Below are 15,494 nucleotides of genomic sequence, written 5' to 3'. Positions count from 1 at the left end.
AGGGTGAATATATATATAGCAGGAAATAATATTTTTTAAGTTATTTGGATGAAGTGTTTTCAAACAAAATAAATGTATGTTTATATATGCTTCTAGCACAGGATGGAATTGGTACGTTATAATGAAGGCCACTAAGTGAATACTGCAAAAGATTATTGTCATGTTTTGATCCACTAATCCGTGTAAACGATATTGACAAAATGTTTCCCTCTGACCGATTAATAATTAATGAACTGAGCTTAGCCCAATCAGAGTGAATTAAGGTGGTCGTGTGAAAACGATAATCTCTGAACTCGGGGACTGTTCGGTTGGGTGCTGGAATTGGTTTCCACTTGCTAATTCCTCCCAATTTCCCATGAATCATGGGTTTCATAAAACAAATGTGTCAATTATTGCTTGAGATTGGGCACATGAATTCTGTTTAGCTATTCAATCATGTCCAATTCAAGCCTTAACGAATCACAGAGAAAAAGAAAGAAAACACAAAAACACACACCCAGGAAACGAAGGCAATAGAAGCAGGAATAAGATCCACTCCATTTCAAATGAAAATCTTGTAGTGTGAAAGGTGCTTCACTTGACTTGGCCCTCAGGCAAGATTTTCTCGAGGTAATAGAGTGCTTTCGCTCGTGGCGCTTCTAGGATATATAGGACTTTGTTTTTCATAGGAAGAAACAAAATTGATTTTGCCTATGACTACTTTTTCTACTCCACTCAAAAAAGAAGCGTGTACGTGAAACCACCATAACAGGCGCTTGAATTGATGTCTGAGTCAGGCCGGCAGGAGCGTTAGGCGCCTAATGCCCCAAATTTAATAAGGCCTCCAATTAATAAATATTAATAAAGATTATTTTTATAAAAAAAAATATTTAAGGCCTTAATTACCGTCGATATTATTTAATTAAGGCCCAAAATTATGGTAAATAAGTAATTGAGAAAGACATTAATATCGTTTGATTTTCTTAAAATCTCCAACATTCCATTCTTAAAAAAAAGTATTACAATAATTGATAGTATTAAATAAGAAAATCAAATAATATATTAATATCTTGAGCCGACTCTGGTTTGAGTCATTGCTCTTGTTGGGTCTACGAACTTAAATCCTTGCTATGCTATAAAAGGTCATCACTTGTAGTTTTGGCCTTACGCGACCCCTGACCACCTCTTGGGTGGCTCGCCGGTCCACCCCGTCCCCCAGGGTTGGAAGCCACCCCTCTATTTCTTTTTTTTTTTTTTTAAAAAAAAAAAAAAGAAATAGTTTTGTGTGTGTGGGTGAAAGATCGAGAAATTTTGAAGTTTTTGGATCTAGGTAGTTGTTGTAAATGCAAATTTTTAGCACCAATATTTTCAAAATTTGAGACATTTGAATAGTAATACACCCTTCAAATGTTGCTATTCACGTACTAAAAGTACTTTTTAATAGTACGTTTGATTAATATATAGTACTAAAAGTGCTTTTAACCATACATGTCAGTTCTTGTTTGGGACAACATTTTAGATACTAAAAGTATTTTTTAAGCTCTATAACGCAATTTCAAACCTGCCCTAAGGATACCGATGCTTATTGGAGTGTTCCAATTTTGTCTATAACACATTGTGGACGGTTATTGGTTAACAACTTTTCGAGTCTTTTCGTCATCCTCTAGCCCCCATTTTCACATCTTTTTCCAAAACGCATTGTTGCCGCTTAACTAGCAAGTGGAAGACGTAGAAATGCATAAGCAATGGAAAAAGAAGACGTACTTGATAAAAAGTGAGAAAGTTAAACCACCACAATAGCTAGTGATGTGAAATCATATTGCAGTACTCAATAATGGAAACATCTGAGTCATACTTTTTTAAAATCCCATTTGGAATCTCCAAACTTACTAGGCTATAAAAGCCCTTCACTTGTAGTTCTGGCCTTATCAAATTAAATAGCGAAAAACATATATAGTAAATTAAAGATGATGGATAGCTATTTGTCTCACTCCATGTTCATGCGCTTGCTTTTTCTTCTCTCAATATTGTTCCTTGTTTTACTCACGAGCTCTTTGTCTTCTCTGCAGCCACTTTGTCATGAAGATGAGAGATCTGCCTTGTTGCAATTCAAGGATAGCTTTATCATAGACAAGAATGCTTCTTCTGATCCCTTTGGGTATCCTAAGGATGTTGCATCATGGAGTCTAGAAGGAGGGAATAGTGACTGCTGTTCGTGGGATGGGGTTGATTGCAATGAGGACACAGGTCGTGTGATCAGCCTTGATCTCAGTAGCAGCTTTCTCTATGGTTCTATCAACTCTAGCAACAGCATATTTCGCCTTCTTCAACTTCAAAAGCTTAATCTTGCTGATAATCACTTTAATTATTCTCAAATTCCATTTGGAGTTGGCAATCTTTCAAGGCTAAACTATCTGAACCTCTCCTTCTCCGTGTTTTCTCAACAAATTGTCTTCTCTTGATCTGTCTGGTAATTATGGTTTATATACTGGAAGTGACTTGAAAAGTTTAGTCCAAAACTTAACTAGACTAGAACATCTTTTACTCTCTTACGTCAATATCTCATCCACTATACCTGAAAGTTTGGCAAATTTATCTTCTTTGGCAACCCTTGATCTACGAAATTGCTCCGTCCATGGAGAATTTCGAACCAAAATTTTTTTATTACCAAACCTACGGTTCCTTAGTGTACCATACAATAGAGATCTCATTGGTCATTTGCCTGAATTTTACTCAAATAGTTCTCTTGAGGTTTTGATACTTCGGGACACAAATTTTTCTGGTAAACTACCGACTTCAATTGGAAACTTAAGTTCTTTACATGTTTTAACTATTCGGGAATGCCACGTCTCTAGATTTATCCCACCTTCATTCAGTAGTCTCACCAAACTCACTCAGCTGGATCTGTCATATAACACTCTTACAGGTCATATCCCTTCTTCATCTTTAGCTAACTTGACTCAACTAACTTATCTGGATCTTACAGCCAATCAATTCAGTGGGATGCTAGAGTTTGACATGTTTCTTAAGTTCAAAAGTTTAAGTTGGCTTGCGCTACAAGACAACAATTTGACATTGCTAAGCAAGCCCAATTCAAATGATACTCTTGCACAGCTTAAAGTTCTAGGATTGGGTGCTTGCAACTTACAAAAGTTCCCAAATTTTTTACGCAACCAAAACAAGTTGAGGTGGCTTGAGATGCGAGACAACAATCTTCGAGGCTTAATACCCAGATGGATGTATAATGTAAGTATAGAATCTCTTGAGGCTATAATCCTTTACAACAATTCTTTAATAGGGTTTGAAAAATCTCCCGTTGTTCTCCCATGGTCTAATCTAGAAAGTTTAAATCTTGGCAATAACATGCTGCATGGATCACTCCCGATTCCACCGCCTTCTACCAAGATTTATCAAGTCGAAAGGAACTTAATTGAAAAGAGAAATGTCACCGTTGATTTGCAATCTGAGTTCACTTGAAGTACTTGATTTGTCCTATAACAAATTGAGTGGCATGCTTCCTCCATGTTTAGGAAACTTTAGTTCTCCTTTTTCAGTACTTCAACTACGAAGCAACAACTTCCATGGCACCATTCCAAAAACATGTTCAAAGGGAAGCAGCTTAAAGATGATTGACTTAAGTGAAAACCAATTGCAAGGTCAGCTACCAAGATCAATGGCCAACTGTAAGATGTTAGAGTATCTTAATGTTGGTAACAATCAGATCAATGACACCTTTCCCTTCTGGTTGGGATCTCTTCCTCGGTTGAAGGTTCTTATCCTCCGTTCTAATGCTTTTCAAGGTGCAATAAAGAGTCCTGAAGCCAATTATACATTCCCCGAGTTGCATATCATTGATCTCTCTCAAAATAGTTTCTCTGGAAATTTGCCTGCAGAGTATTTCCTACATTGGAATGCCATGAAAGTTGTTGATGCAAATAAGTTAGAATACATGGTACATTTTAACAAAGTCTGGTGGGTTTTAGATGTCCTATTCAAGGTTAGTGTGACTAGCAAAGGCATAGAGTTGGAGTATGAGAAAATCCAAGATGTGTTAAGCGTCATTGATTTCTCAAGCAATAGATTTAAAGGAAAAATTCCAAAACTTGTGGGGAGTCTTAGAGGGCTTCATTTGCTAAATCTTTCTAATAATGCTCTTACCGGTGAAATCTCATCATCCTTAGGGAACTTGACCCATATAGAATCAATGGACCTTTCCCAAAATAAGTTGCTTGGAGAGATACCTGCACAACTAACCCAGCTCTTTTATCTTGAATACTTTAATGTCTCTAACAGTGGTCTCACACGACCTATACCACATGGAAATCAATTTGATACATTTCAGAATGATTCATTTAAAGGTAATCAAAGATTGTGTGGAAGCCCGTTATCAAAGAAATGTGGAGATTTTAAGTACACACCAACTCTACCTTCTCCTTTTGAAGAGAATCGAAGCTCAGAGTCTCCATTTCAATTTGGGTGGAAAGTAGTTGCTATAGGGTATGGATGTGGATTTGTGATAGGAGTTCTTAATGGGCAAATTGTGATTACAAGGAATATGATTGGTATGTGAAGATTTTTGGAAAGATGTAGCAAGCACAAAGAATGGTGAATTGGAGAATGTCATAAATTTGAATTTAGTTAAATAAAATGTTTTTAAGAAAGTATAAATGTTGTTTAAGTTTTATCATTATTGTATGCTGCTTGATGGAATTGAAAGCCTATGAAAATGTCAATGTAATCTTACTATTTGTGTGTGAGTACTTTGCACGTATCTCTTTTTCTATTTTCTTTTTTCTTTTTTACCTTATTTTAAGTAACTTTGTTTGTTGGCTTTGTCCCTGTATAGTTTGTGTCCTTCAAATTAAAATTCATTCATAAATATCGAAATGCACTACCCTTCAAAATAAACTAAATTGAGGAAATACAGAGGATTTAAAAAGGAAAGGATCATTTTCTGTACACATGAGGAGTTGGGAATTAATGAGAGCAAGTGAAAATATATTTATTAATTTTTGTTTTTAACACATTTAAAAAAAAAAAAAAAAATCATCATTCATGAGCATGAACCAAGTCAAGCTATCAAATAATGGATTGAACGGGCATTGTAACCAAACTCGAGCTCAAGTTTGGCTAGGTATAATACTGAAGCCCGAGTCGAGCTAAGAGAACTATATTTTAACCAGCTCAAATTAATTAGGCAAAGCCCCCAACGAACTGAACTCGAATACACAATTTATATCTTATCATTTCATTGATTTTGAATGGTGTTAGGGCTGGCAAAACATGTTCATGTGTCGTGTTTGTTTCCAACCCATTTACAACACGACCTGTTTAAGCCCAACTCGAACACAACGCGTTTAGTTAGACGTGTCAAACACCCAAATCCGAACACGGCACATTTTTTAAACGTGTAACACAACACGACACATGTAATCCGTTTAGATAAACGGGTCGTGGCGGGTTGACATGACACGACCCCATGAACACGACATGGTTAGGAGCTAATAGGTTCCAACACGACCCGACATGACCTGACACAACCCGACCCGACCCGAATGTAAAGTAATTTTAGTTTTTAACTTTTTATAGCCTAATCAAAATAGCAAAATCTTAGCAAACAAAGTAACAAATGCAATGTGGCAGTCTTTCCTCTACTTCGCAGGTCACGGGTTAAATTGTCAGCCCTATATAATACTCATGGAAAGATTTTTTATTCTTATAAATGTTATTGTGTATACATTATTATTTTTATCACTAACTAATGAGGACAATCTCATAGAAATTGAACGTTTGTGTGTCATTACCTGATAGTAATTTTGAACGTTTGCTAGGGGCGAAAGTGGGGAGTCGGCCTTCTTTGGTATGGCGGAGTATATTGGCAGCAAGGGAATTGGTTCAGGAAGGCTTGTTATGACATGTTGGGGATGGAAAATCTGTACGAATATGGGGATAAATGGAACCCTCGACCTACAACTTATGCTATACAATCTCCACATAGCTTGTTGAGAAAGGATGCCACGGTGAGTGAGCTATTTGATGTTGGCATTGGGGGCTGGAATGTAGCACCTATACATACTATTTTTCAAGCACCTGAAGCTGAAATTATACGCAATCTTCCTTTTAGTAAATACAATTCTCCAGATAGACTGATTTGGAGGGCCACTAAAACAGGTGATTTCACTGTAAGAAGTGCTTATCACTTAGAAAAAGAAAGAATGGGAAGAGCAATGGGGGAAGGTTCAAATCAGTCTGGAAATAATACTTTCTGGAAAACGCTTTGGAGTTTAAAGGTTCCAAATGCTACGAAAGTTTTTTTTCTGGCGAGCTCGTAGCAATATTCTACTGACGAAGGATAATTTGTTCAAGAGAAGGGTTGTCACGGATGATTTATGCCTTATTTGTGGATTGTGTAGAGAAACAGTAAGTCACATTCTTTGGGAGTGTCCATCGGCAGTGGATGTATGGGGATCAGGTAATTGTGCTTTCCAAAAGAGTTCAGTTACGGGGCCTTCATTCATGGCTATAATGGAGGGAATGATTTTGCGATGTGAAGGGGAAGAGCTGGCTTTGTTTGTGTTTATTGCATGGAAGATTTGGCATCGCCGAAATGGGGTCTTGCATCGTGAGTTTTTAATTCACCCAAATAAGGTTGTCTTGGATGCAGAGGAAGCTTTACGTCAATTCTCAGTAGCAAATGAGCCCCAACTTCAGGCCAATACTATAATCACCCCGATGCACTGGAATGCCCCACCGTTTGGTAGGTACAAGTTAAATTGGGACATTGCTATTGGTGTGAAACAGAAACGAATGGGTGTTGGAGTCTTAGTCCGAGATTACCAGGGTTATGTGCATGCTGCTCTAAGCAGGACCATTCAAGTTGTCCCGGAGCCAGGGAGTGCGGAAGCAATGGGAGCTCTAGTGGCGGCTGAACTTAGTAAGGATCTGGGGATCCAAGATATTATTGTGGAAGGGGACTGTTTACAAGTGGTCAAAGCTATAAAGGACCCAAAACCCTCTCGGTTCCCATTTGGACAAATAGTGAGAGATGTAAGAGTGGTTCTCAATTCTAGGAGGAGCTTGGATGATTTATCATGTGAAAAGGGAAGTAAATTCAGCGGCACATGAACTTGCAAGGGTAGCGGCCAGTAAGAGATCCAATTTATCATGTGATCTGTTGCTCCAGTATCTATAATCCAAGAATCATTTTTCTGTTTCTGTTTTGGCACAATATTAATAAAAGAAGCAGAAAAAACAGAGTACATAGGCTCAAGATATTGAGTTGGACCTGATATGATAGCAACAGAATTTGCAACAGGAGATGGAGACTGTGATTGGGATGATTGACAATGTTTCAGCATTTCCATCAAATGCTGACATTGCTCAGAAATCTCTCTCAACTGAGGAGGATTGCTCATATTCAACCGGTGAAAATTAGACAAGTCAGGCTGCTGCACTTGATTTGCTGAATGTGGAGCAGGTTTACTTCGAGTGAACTTGAAACCAGGTGGGTAACCATGCACCTTATAACACTTTTCAACAGTGTGACCTGCCACTCCACAATGAGAACAAACAGGACAATCTCTCCTATAGTTTGGCTTGGAAAACCTAGGCCCTGGTGTGGTTTTAGTCATGAATGCAGCAGTTTCATGAATGAATGTGGGAGGTGCAGAAGTAGGCTTAGGCATGAGTGATCTAGTCATGAGCGCAGAAGAAGTGTCATGACTAAGAGAACTTAACACAGATTTCTCTTTGTTTCTCCTCTTGAATAATAAGAGAGAAAATTTTGTTTATGGGAGGAAGAGGATCCATTAGTAAGATTTCAGCTCTAACAGCAGAGAATGAATCATTTAAACCCATTAAAAATTGTAGAACTTGTTCTTGGCTATAAAGCTCAAGAATGGATTGCATTCGACCACAATGACAACAATTGCAAATAGAAACAGGTCTATAATTGTGGAGTTCTTCCCAAAGGGTTTTGATTATGGTAAAGTAATGACTTATAGAGGAATTTTCTTGAGCAACAACAGAGATGGCCTTTTGCAGCTGAAATACTCTCAGGCCATTCTTTTGTGTGTAACGATCCTTAAGATCCCGCCACATATCCTTAGCAGAGGTGATGTAGATGACAGTGTTGTAAATCTCCTTGAATACAGAGTTGAGGATCCATAAAACCATAAGATCATTACATCGAACCCAAGCATTAAAATAACTCTAAAAAACTGATGGTTTTGGCAAAGAGCCATCAACAAAGCACACCTTGTTCTTGGCACTCAATGCAACAAGCATTGATCGGCTCTAATGGGGCGAGAATTAGCAAAAGAATCTGAGAAAGTGTTTGGATAATTTCTTGGTAAACTGTTCAGATTGTTTGGAGGATTCTCTTCCAAATTATTTGGAAGAGTGTGACTGTTTGGTGGTTGATTTTCCATTGAAACTGAATATTAAGATGGAATGTTTGGACAAGCGGAAGAGGATGGATGATCTGCCATTGAAGAGAAAGTAAAAATTGCAGAGGAATCACAATCGTGATTATGGCTTTGATACCATGTCAAGCATGCAATCTGTGAGTGCAAGGCAGAAAAGAAGAGAAGAAGAAGGAGATACAATGAGGAATCAAACCTCTTTATATACTCGGTTACATAACAGATACTAACCACTACTTCAACTAATCTGCAGCTAACAGTTAACTAACTCTAACTGTACAAGGAAACTGAAATAACCAACTAAACTTAAAACTGAAAAATGGTTACAACTGAACATGTACATCCAACTCTTTCTCAACTGAGTTTGAGTTGGCTGATACTTCATTTGCTAAATCTTTCCAATAATGCTCTCACTAGTCATATCCCGTTCTCCATAGAGAACTTAACTAATCTAGAATCAATGAACCTTTCACAAAACCAGTTGATTGGAGAGATACCTCCACAACTAACAACTATTTTTCCTTGAATCCTTTAATGTCTCCAACAGCCGTCTTACCAGACCTATACCACATGGAAATTAATTTGACACATAAAATAGTTCATTTGGAGGTAATCCTAAATTATGTGGAAGCCCATTATCAAAGAAATGTGGAGATTTCAAGTACACACCAACTCCACCTTCTCCCTTTGAAAGGAAACAAAGTTCATAATCCTCATTTGAATTTGGTTGGAAAGTAGTTATCATAGGGTATGGATGTGGATTTGTAATAGGAGATGTAATTCGTCAAATTATGATTGCAATGAAGTATGATTGGTTTGTGAAGACTTTTAGACAGATGTTGCAAACTTGAAGAATGGTGAAATGGAGAAGGTTATGAATTTGAATTTAGTTAAATAAAATGTTATAGACAAAGTACAAATGTTTATGTTTCTATCATTATTATATGGTGCTCGGTAGAAACACAACTCTGTTTCTATGCGTGAGTTTGCTTGTGTATGTGTTTTTGTTTTTTGTTTTTTTTTCCTTATTTCAAACAACCTTGTAAATAAAAAATATGATTCAAAACTTCATCCTCTGTGAAGCCAATTTTGAAGTGCCTCCCCCAGCCCCACTCTTGTGCCCATGCGCATCCCAAAACAAGGGGCCTCTTCAATTGCAGCAAGGCTGGCATATGCGCACAGGTGAATCACCTTGTGTATTGGACGCGCTGCCTCATAGGTGTAGATTTCCTCTTCAGTGGTGCCTTATGGATGCGGAATTTCGGGATTATAATTTTGTAATCTCGTGATTTCTTTATGTCGGGAGTGAAATCTATCAAGGTATAGCAACAAAGTCAGAGTTCATAAGCATGGTTTGTTACAATTAAATTAAATAAATTTATTCTTTGTAGCATGTAATTAAATGAAAGAGATAAATGTACATCCGTTATTAGACAACGGGTTTTCCCTCTAGCTATGATTAATAGCCACATCACTACATGCGCGTGTGTAGAGGAGACCAGTCTCTCAACCTTAATTTTTTTGATGGCCAAGTTTAATGGGCCAATTCTAATTATATTTAGGGTGAGAGTTCATGCTTCCCTCAAGTGCTTAGAGAATGGCCTAACCCATTAGAGACCCACTAATAAAATGGCTATACGAGTCTACTCAAAAGGAAATAAACACAATATGATTATGTAATCTTTATTTAACACTAATCAGCATATTGCACAGTTCACTAATGTGATATTGATAATTCTAAATTATTTTAATGCCATGTCAAAAAAAAAATTTATTTTAATGCGTATTATTGTGATGAGAATCACAAAGAAGGAAAAGCATGCAACGACGTCATCTTCTTTCCCATTTAATTGATTATGTATAAGTTGATCATTGCAACGGTGTACCAATGCAAATGAACTCTAGCTAGAAAGGAAGAAGGTATTTAACATTAATAAACTAACGAAAAAAACATTAAAGTACTAGTTTTTTTTTATTGTTATTATTATTTTTTTCTAATAACATTGAAGTACTAGTTAACATTGTATATATTGAGCTCCTGACCTTTGAATGAACCTTCCAAATTCCAATTCAAATTATAAAATAGGTCCATATGTCTAAAATTTCCAAACTAACCTCCTTTCCCTCCAAATAAAAATGGCCCTGAGCTTTGATTTAGATACATTAAAAAAGGAGCAGAATCACATTTTGCTAGTTCTTTAGCTCTTCATCATATTTAAAACCTTCTATTTATTATGGCAAAAAATAAAAATAAAAATAAAAATATTCCAAACTGGGAAAAATTTCTTCTCACTCAGTACGAAGGAAAACTTTATTAAAATTGGCATAGAAATACAAAAAGAACAAGTTGTCACCCTAACAACAAAGAGCAAGTAGGAGAAAACCTAGAGAAAACAAACCTGCGGGGAGGAAGGAGCTAGCTTGCTCCCTCCTCCATTCCCCTCCCCTGTACTCCCCTCTTCTTTCCTCCCTCTCCCCTTCTTGTTTTTTTCTTTCATTTTTTTTTTCTTCGACTAATCCAGTTGCTCCAGCTATCCCTTTACTTATGTTGCACTGCGTCTGTCCGCCCTCCACTATGTTGCGCCACTCTTCACCTCCTCGAAATTAGTTGAGCTTTAGATCTAATTTTACAAATCTAGATCTAATCTTTCAACTGGTTTCGTTCCATCTTGTCCACCACACACCAGCCAGTGCGCTTCGCCTCTCTCGCGCCGGCTGTTGTAGTTGTTTGCTAGTTTTTTATTGTGTTTTGTGAAGGTTTTTATTATGGCTTTTTGGGTCGAGGAAGATTAGTCTTGGTATGAGGATTTTACTCCCATGATCGAGAAAATAAAAGTTAGGAATATTGGCTACCGATGTATTAGATTGAGTCTGCCTGAAACAAATGTATTTTATAACTAAAGTTTGGACATGAGTTAGCAAATGTTTGAAGTCATAAATAGGACTAGATTGTAAAATTTTTATGTGTCTCTATGATGTTGTAACATCATAGCTATGATTATGATTTATTAGAGATTTATGCTCTTGATCGCTTTTCAAAGATTGAATATGAAAGATTTCCTAAAAAAAAACAACAAAGAGCAAGTTCTTTGTTAATATTCTATGAAGCAATTTCCCTTTAAAATTGATTGCATCAAAACCCATTCAAACCTCCATTAATTATTCTAATGTCCATTTTAAACATGGTTTTCTCTAAAATAGGGCCCACCAATCATATAGCTCCAATGTCGACATTACCAACATACAACTTAATTAAGTCCTGCTGGCATTCAAGTGTATAAAAATTTAAAATAAAATACCCAAAAAAAAGAAAAAGAAATTAATAACTAGTCCTTGAAAGGATCGTACTTATCAGTATCCTAAATTCAATTAGTGGGATCTAATCATCTAATTAAAATATTCATTACGTGCTACAAGTTACAACAATCAAATCATATACAACCGGATAAGCTCAAATGTCAACACTAAAACGCACCTAACATTTGGCTAATTTCGTCTTATTACTTCACTTGCAAACTACAACAACTACAACGCAAACTACGGTAACCGGCGATATCTAGCTCCTATTTCCTGCCGGTTGAACCGGTCAATAGATCTACACCATGCTGACTTGCTGAGCAAACACTGAATTAGTTTTTTTTTTTTTTTTTTTTAAATTGAGATAAAGGAAATTCTTATAATTTAGTCTAATACTATAAGAACAGATGACATATCCAGTTAATTTTATTAAAAAATTATGTAAGAATTAAATATTTTAAGAATAAATATCAGTTTAATAGATTAGTGTCCAAAGAATTTCTCTTTAATTCATATCGAAGAATGAATTATATATAATATTTGCTAATATTTAATTAGTTCCTTTTCTTTTTGTCTTTTTCTCTGTTTTTCATGATATCACATTATATTATTATTTGGTTACCTTAATAAGTGTATGGAAAATTGTATGCACTATAAAAAAGTGGTTCATTTTGATGACTATACAGTCAAATATTTCTAACTTTATTACATATGAAAATCCATCCAATAATTGGTTTTAGTGTTATGAATTGCTTAAACATGATATAGAAGATTTGCGCTCATAATATTGGTTATGGAAAATACTTAGAATACTATAAGTATTATTATAATTTCTTATAAATTGATATTATATGAACTGTCATATTAATTTGTAAATACAAATAATTGCGGCTAACGTAATAAATTGCGAGCGGAACTTTCAACCCCAAAGCCATAGGCTAGTTGCCCCAAAATTTTATATATATATATATATATATATTTATTTATTTATGTTGTAAAACCTAAAATATCAAGAGCACTCTCAAAATAGAAAACAACATATTCGTACTACAGATTGAAAAAAAAAAAAAAAAAAAAAAAAAAAATCTATTTTTGGTTTAAAATAACAATAAAAAATCTAAAAATTATTCCAACCACCAATAAGAAAGAAGTATAACTAATTCCTTTAGTCATCGGGACCCACAACAATCCAGATAGGATATGAGTGCGGATGACGTGGGACCCATCTGAAAATATAAGAAGAGAAGAGAAAATGATGGTAGTAGTAGCAGAGCACTACTACTTCGCTGCAGACTGCAGTTGTGATTCGCAATCTTTCCGTGGATTAGCAACCACCGGAATAAAAACAAATTCCGTGAGCTCGCTGCCAAATCGACACGTGTCCTCCATGCAAAGTTGTTGATAGATTTTGCTCTAACAACCACCGCTAAGCTTATTCTGATGGAAGTGGGCCCTTCCACAGTTCACTCAAGCTTTCACCTTTAGTGGGCCCAGAATGTGTATCTATTGTCCCATGTAATGCAGATTAAAGAACTTTGATTTGATCCAACGGTCGAAACTGACGTGATTTTGGTTAATTTTGTCAGATAGTAAAGCCAATCCGTAACATGAACTGAGTATTGACTTTTTCTTTCAAACCGAAGGATAATTTCGGAAATGGCTCACGTTGCCTATAAAAACTCCCTCAATTTTCTGTAACAAGAAGTCCAAGCTGTAATCTTTAGGAACACGTTTTTTACAATTGTTTTTTTTTTTTTTTTTTGAAGAAATCAAAGATGAGAGTGAGAACATGTCTGTTGAATTATATAATTAATAAATATATGTTTTTTGTTTTTTCAAAAATAAATAAATATATAAATATTTTTTTTTTAGTGATGAGGCTGTGTTGTATGTGTACGCATAAATTAGTGTGTTGATTGATTTGAACTAAAGACAAGGCGCCCTTTAAAGCTATCCTTTCTGTCATTTTTGCTTTTTTAAGAATGGTGTCGTTTTTTGAGAGAGAAATAGGATACTGAGTGGCATGGGAGAGGATAAAAATAGCAAAAAAAGCATAGAGAGAGAGGAAGAGAGTGAAAAATCAATCATAGCTATGGAGGAGTTTGACGCCTTGGATTGGTTTGTCTGACTTTGTTTCATCTTCAGAGTGCTGTTGGATTTGGTGGGTATTTCAGATCTTTACTCTATAATGGCTAGGAAGTCCCTTTCTTGTTGTGTTTGCTCCCTTGTGATGGTAGTCAATGTGGTGAATTTTTTGACTTTGGGAAGATGGTTTTTGTCAGAGATGTTGCAAATTCTTGTTCAGTGCTCAAAAATGGCTTTTTGAGTTTGAATTTAGAGTCTTTTTATAATTCTTATGTGTAAATTTGGTATTATGTTGCTTGTGCCTTTTGAGTGGTTAATTTTTTTTCATAATAAATTTGATATTGGATTATAGGCTTGCCTCATGCATAATGGTTTTAAAGCATTTAATTCAGTGCTTAAGAAGTGATTTGTTTAGATTTTTTTTGAAATGATGTCAAAACTTTGTATCCCTTGCTTATGCTTTTATATTAACTTAGCTGGAGATAATATATGTAACAAAAAATTCGGGATGAAAAACTTGAACTGTTTAACATGGGTTTTTTGGCTGAATATATTATGTACTTTTGTTTTGAGGTTGAGTTTGGGGAAAACTTATCCTCTTTTCTGTTTCACATAAAAAAAAAATGTCCGCTTTGGGTCATTTTCCCATCAAATTTGATCACAAGCTCTATTTTCTGGTTCTAACTCTCAGAAAGGTACTTACTTGTCTTATTTAACAATGGCTTTCAACTTTTGTCAGCAGAAAATAACATGATTTTTCTTCTGTTTGATGGTTTATATCTATGCTCTTTGTGGCTATAATTCATTCTACTTCTCTCGCTATCTCGAAAAACAACTGTTTGTTTCCACTGCTTATGCTGCTGCTTTAGAACTGGTGATTTTCCTGCTGTTTTCCTTTTTATTTTATTTTAATGCTGAATTAGGCCTTTGCTCTGCCGTTTTCCCTTTCCCTTTTTGGATTAAATGTTCTTTAGATCATGTCTCTCCTTTTTTGGCTATGGAGTTGCAGATTATTGTCTTATCTTTGTTAATGCATTTGCTGTTTGATAGTGAAGTGCATGTAAAGGATATAAAGTATAGTAATGTCAGAACCAGCAAGGTTACGTTTTGATTTTTTCCTCTTATATATATATATATATATATATATAGGGGGTTCTTGTTTTTTTGAATAATATCTACTTTTGTGGTTGTCATCAGGGTGTAACTCAAATTTCCATATATGTTCCATAGTGATTTGTAACAAGTAGTTTTGCATTTCCAGGGGAGTGGATTGAGATGGATTTTTCTGAGTCCACGAAAGTTGTTTACAATAGAATTCAGAGAGTAGAGCCTGAAAACGTCTCGAAGATTATTGGGTATCTTCTGTTACAAGATCATGGTGAGCGCGAAATGATCCGGTTGGCCTTCAGCCCTGACAATGTGATCCACTCTTTGATCAACAAAGCCAAAACTGAGCTTGGTTTATCCAAACCCCCGGTTTCTACTCCCATCTCACCATCTCCGGTGAACCAAGTACCCATTTCAGACCTGCCTTTACAGTTCACACCCTACTCGCCGGCTTTGTCACGTCCAATTTCGTCTCCGGCGACTCTCCGAGGTGCAAAGTACTCGTACTGGGATCCCCAAGTGGCTGCAGAGCAGCAACCATTGCATAATATAGACTTTGTCCCACCTGCGTACTCGGATTCTGCTGTTGAAGATTATCGTCTT

General features: G+C 36.0%; 1 protein-coding gene across 1 annotated transcript in view; it reads left to right on the top strand.

Annotated features, from left to right (window-relative positions):
• The first annotated feature begins 13,660 nt into the window (after positions 1–13,660).
• LOC132180639 (zinc finger CCCH domain-containing protein 22-like) overlaps positions 13,661–15,494 on the top strand; it is a 2,084-nt gene continuing 250 nt past the window's right edge. Inside the window, exons 1-2 of the mRNA XM_059593529.1 lie at positions 13,661–13,860; positions 15,046–15,489. Coding sequence (XP_059449512.1) covers positions 15,060–15,489 — 430 coding nt within the window. The 5' untranslated portion in view covers positions 13,661–13,860; positions 15,046–15,059. The remainder of the gene's footprint in view (positions 13,861–15,045; positions 15,490–15,494) is intronic.

This window comes from Corylus avellana, chromosome ca5, assembly GCF_901000735.1.
Source record: "Corylus avellana chromosome ca5, CavTom2PMs-1.0".
In the NCBI taxonomy this organism is placed as follows: Eukaryota; Viridiplantae; Streptophyta; class Magnoliopsida; order Fagales; family Betulaceae; genus Corylus; species Corylus avellana.
Note: the sequence above shows the minus strand (reverse complement) of the source record. Positions and strands in the feature narration are given on the sequence as shown.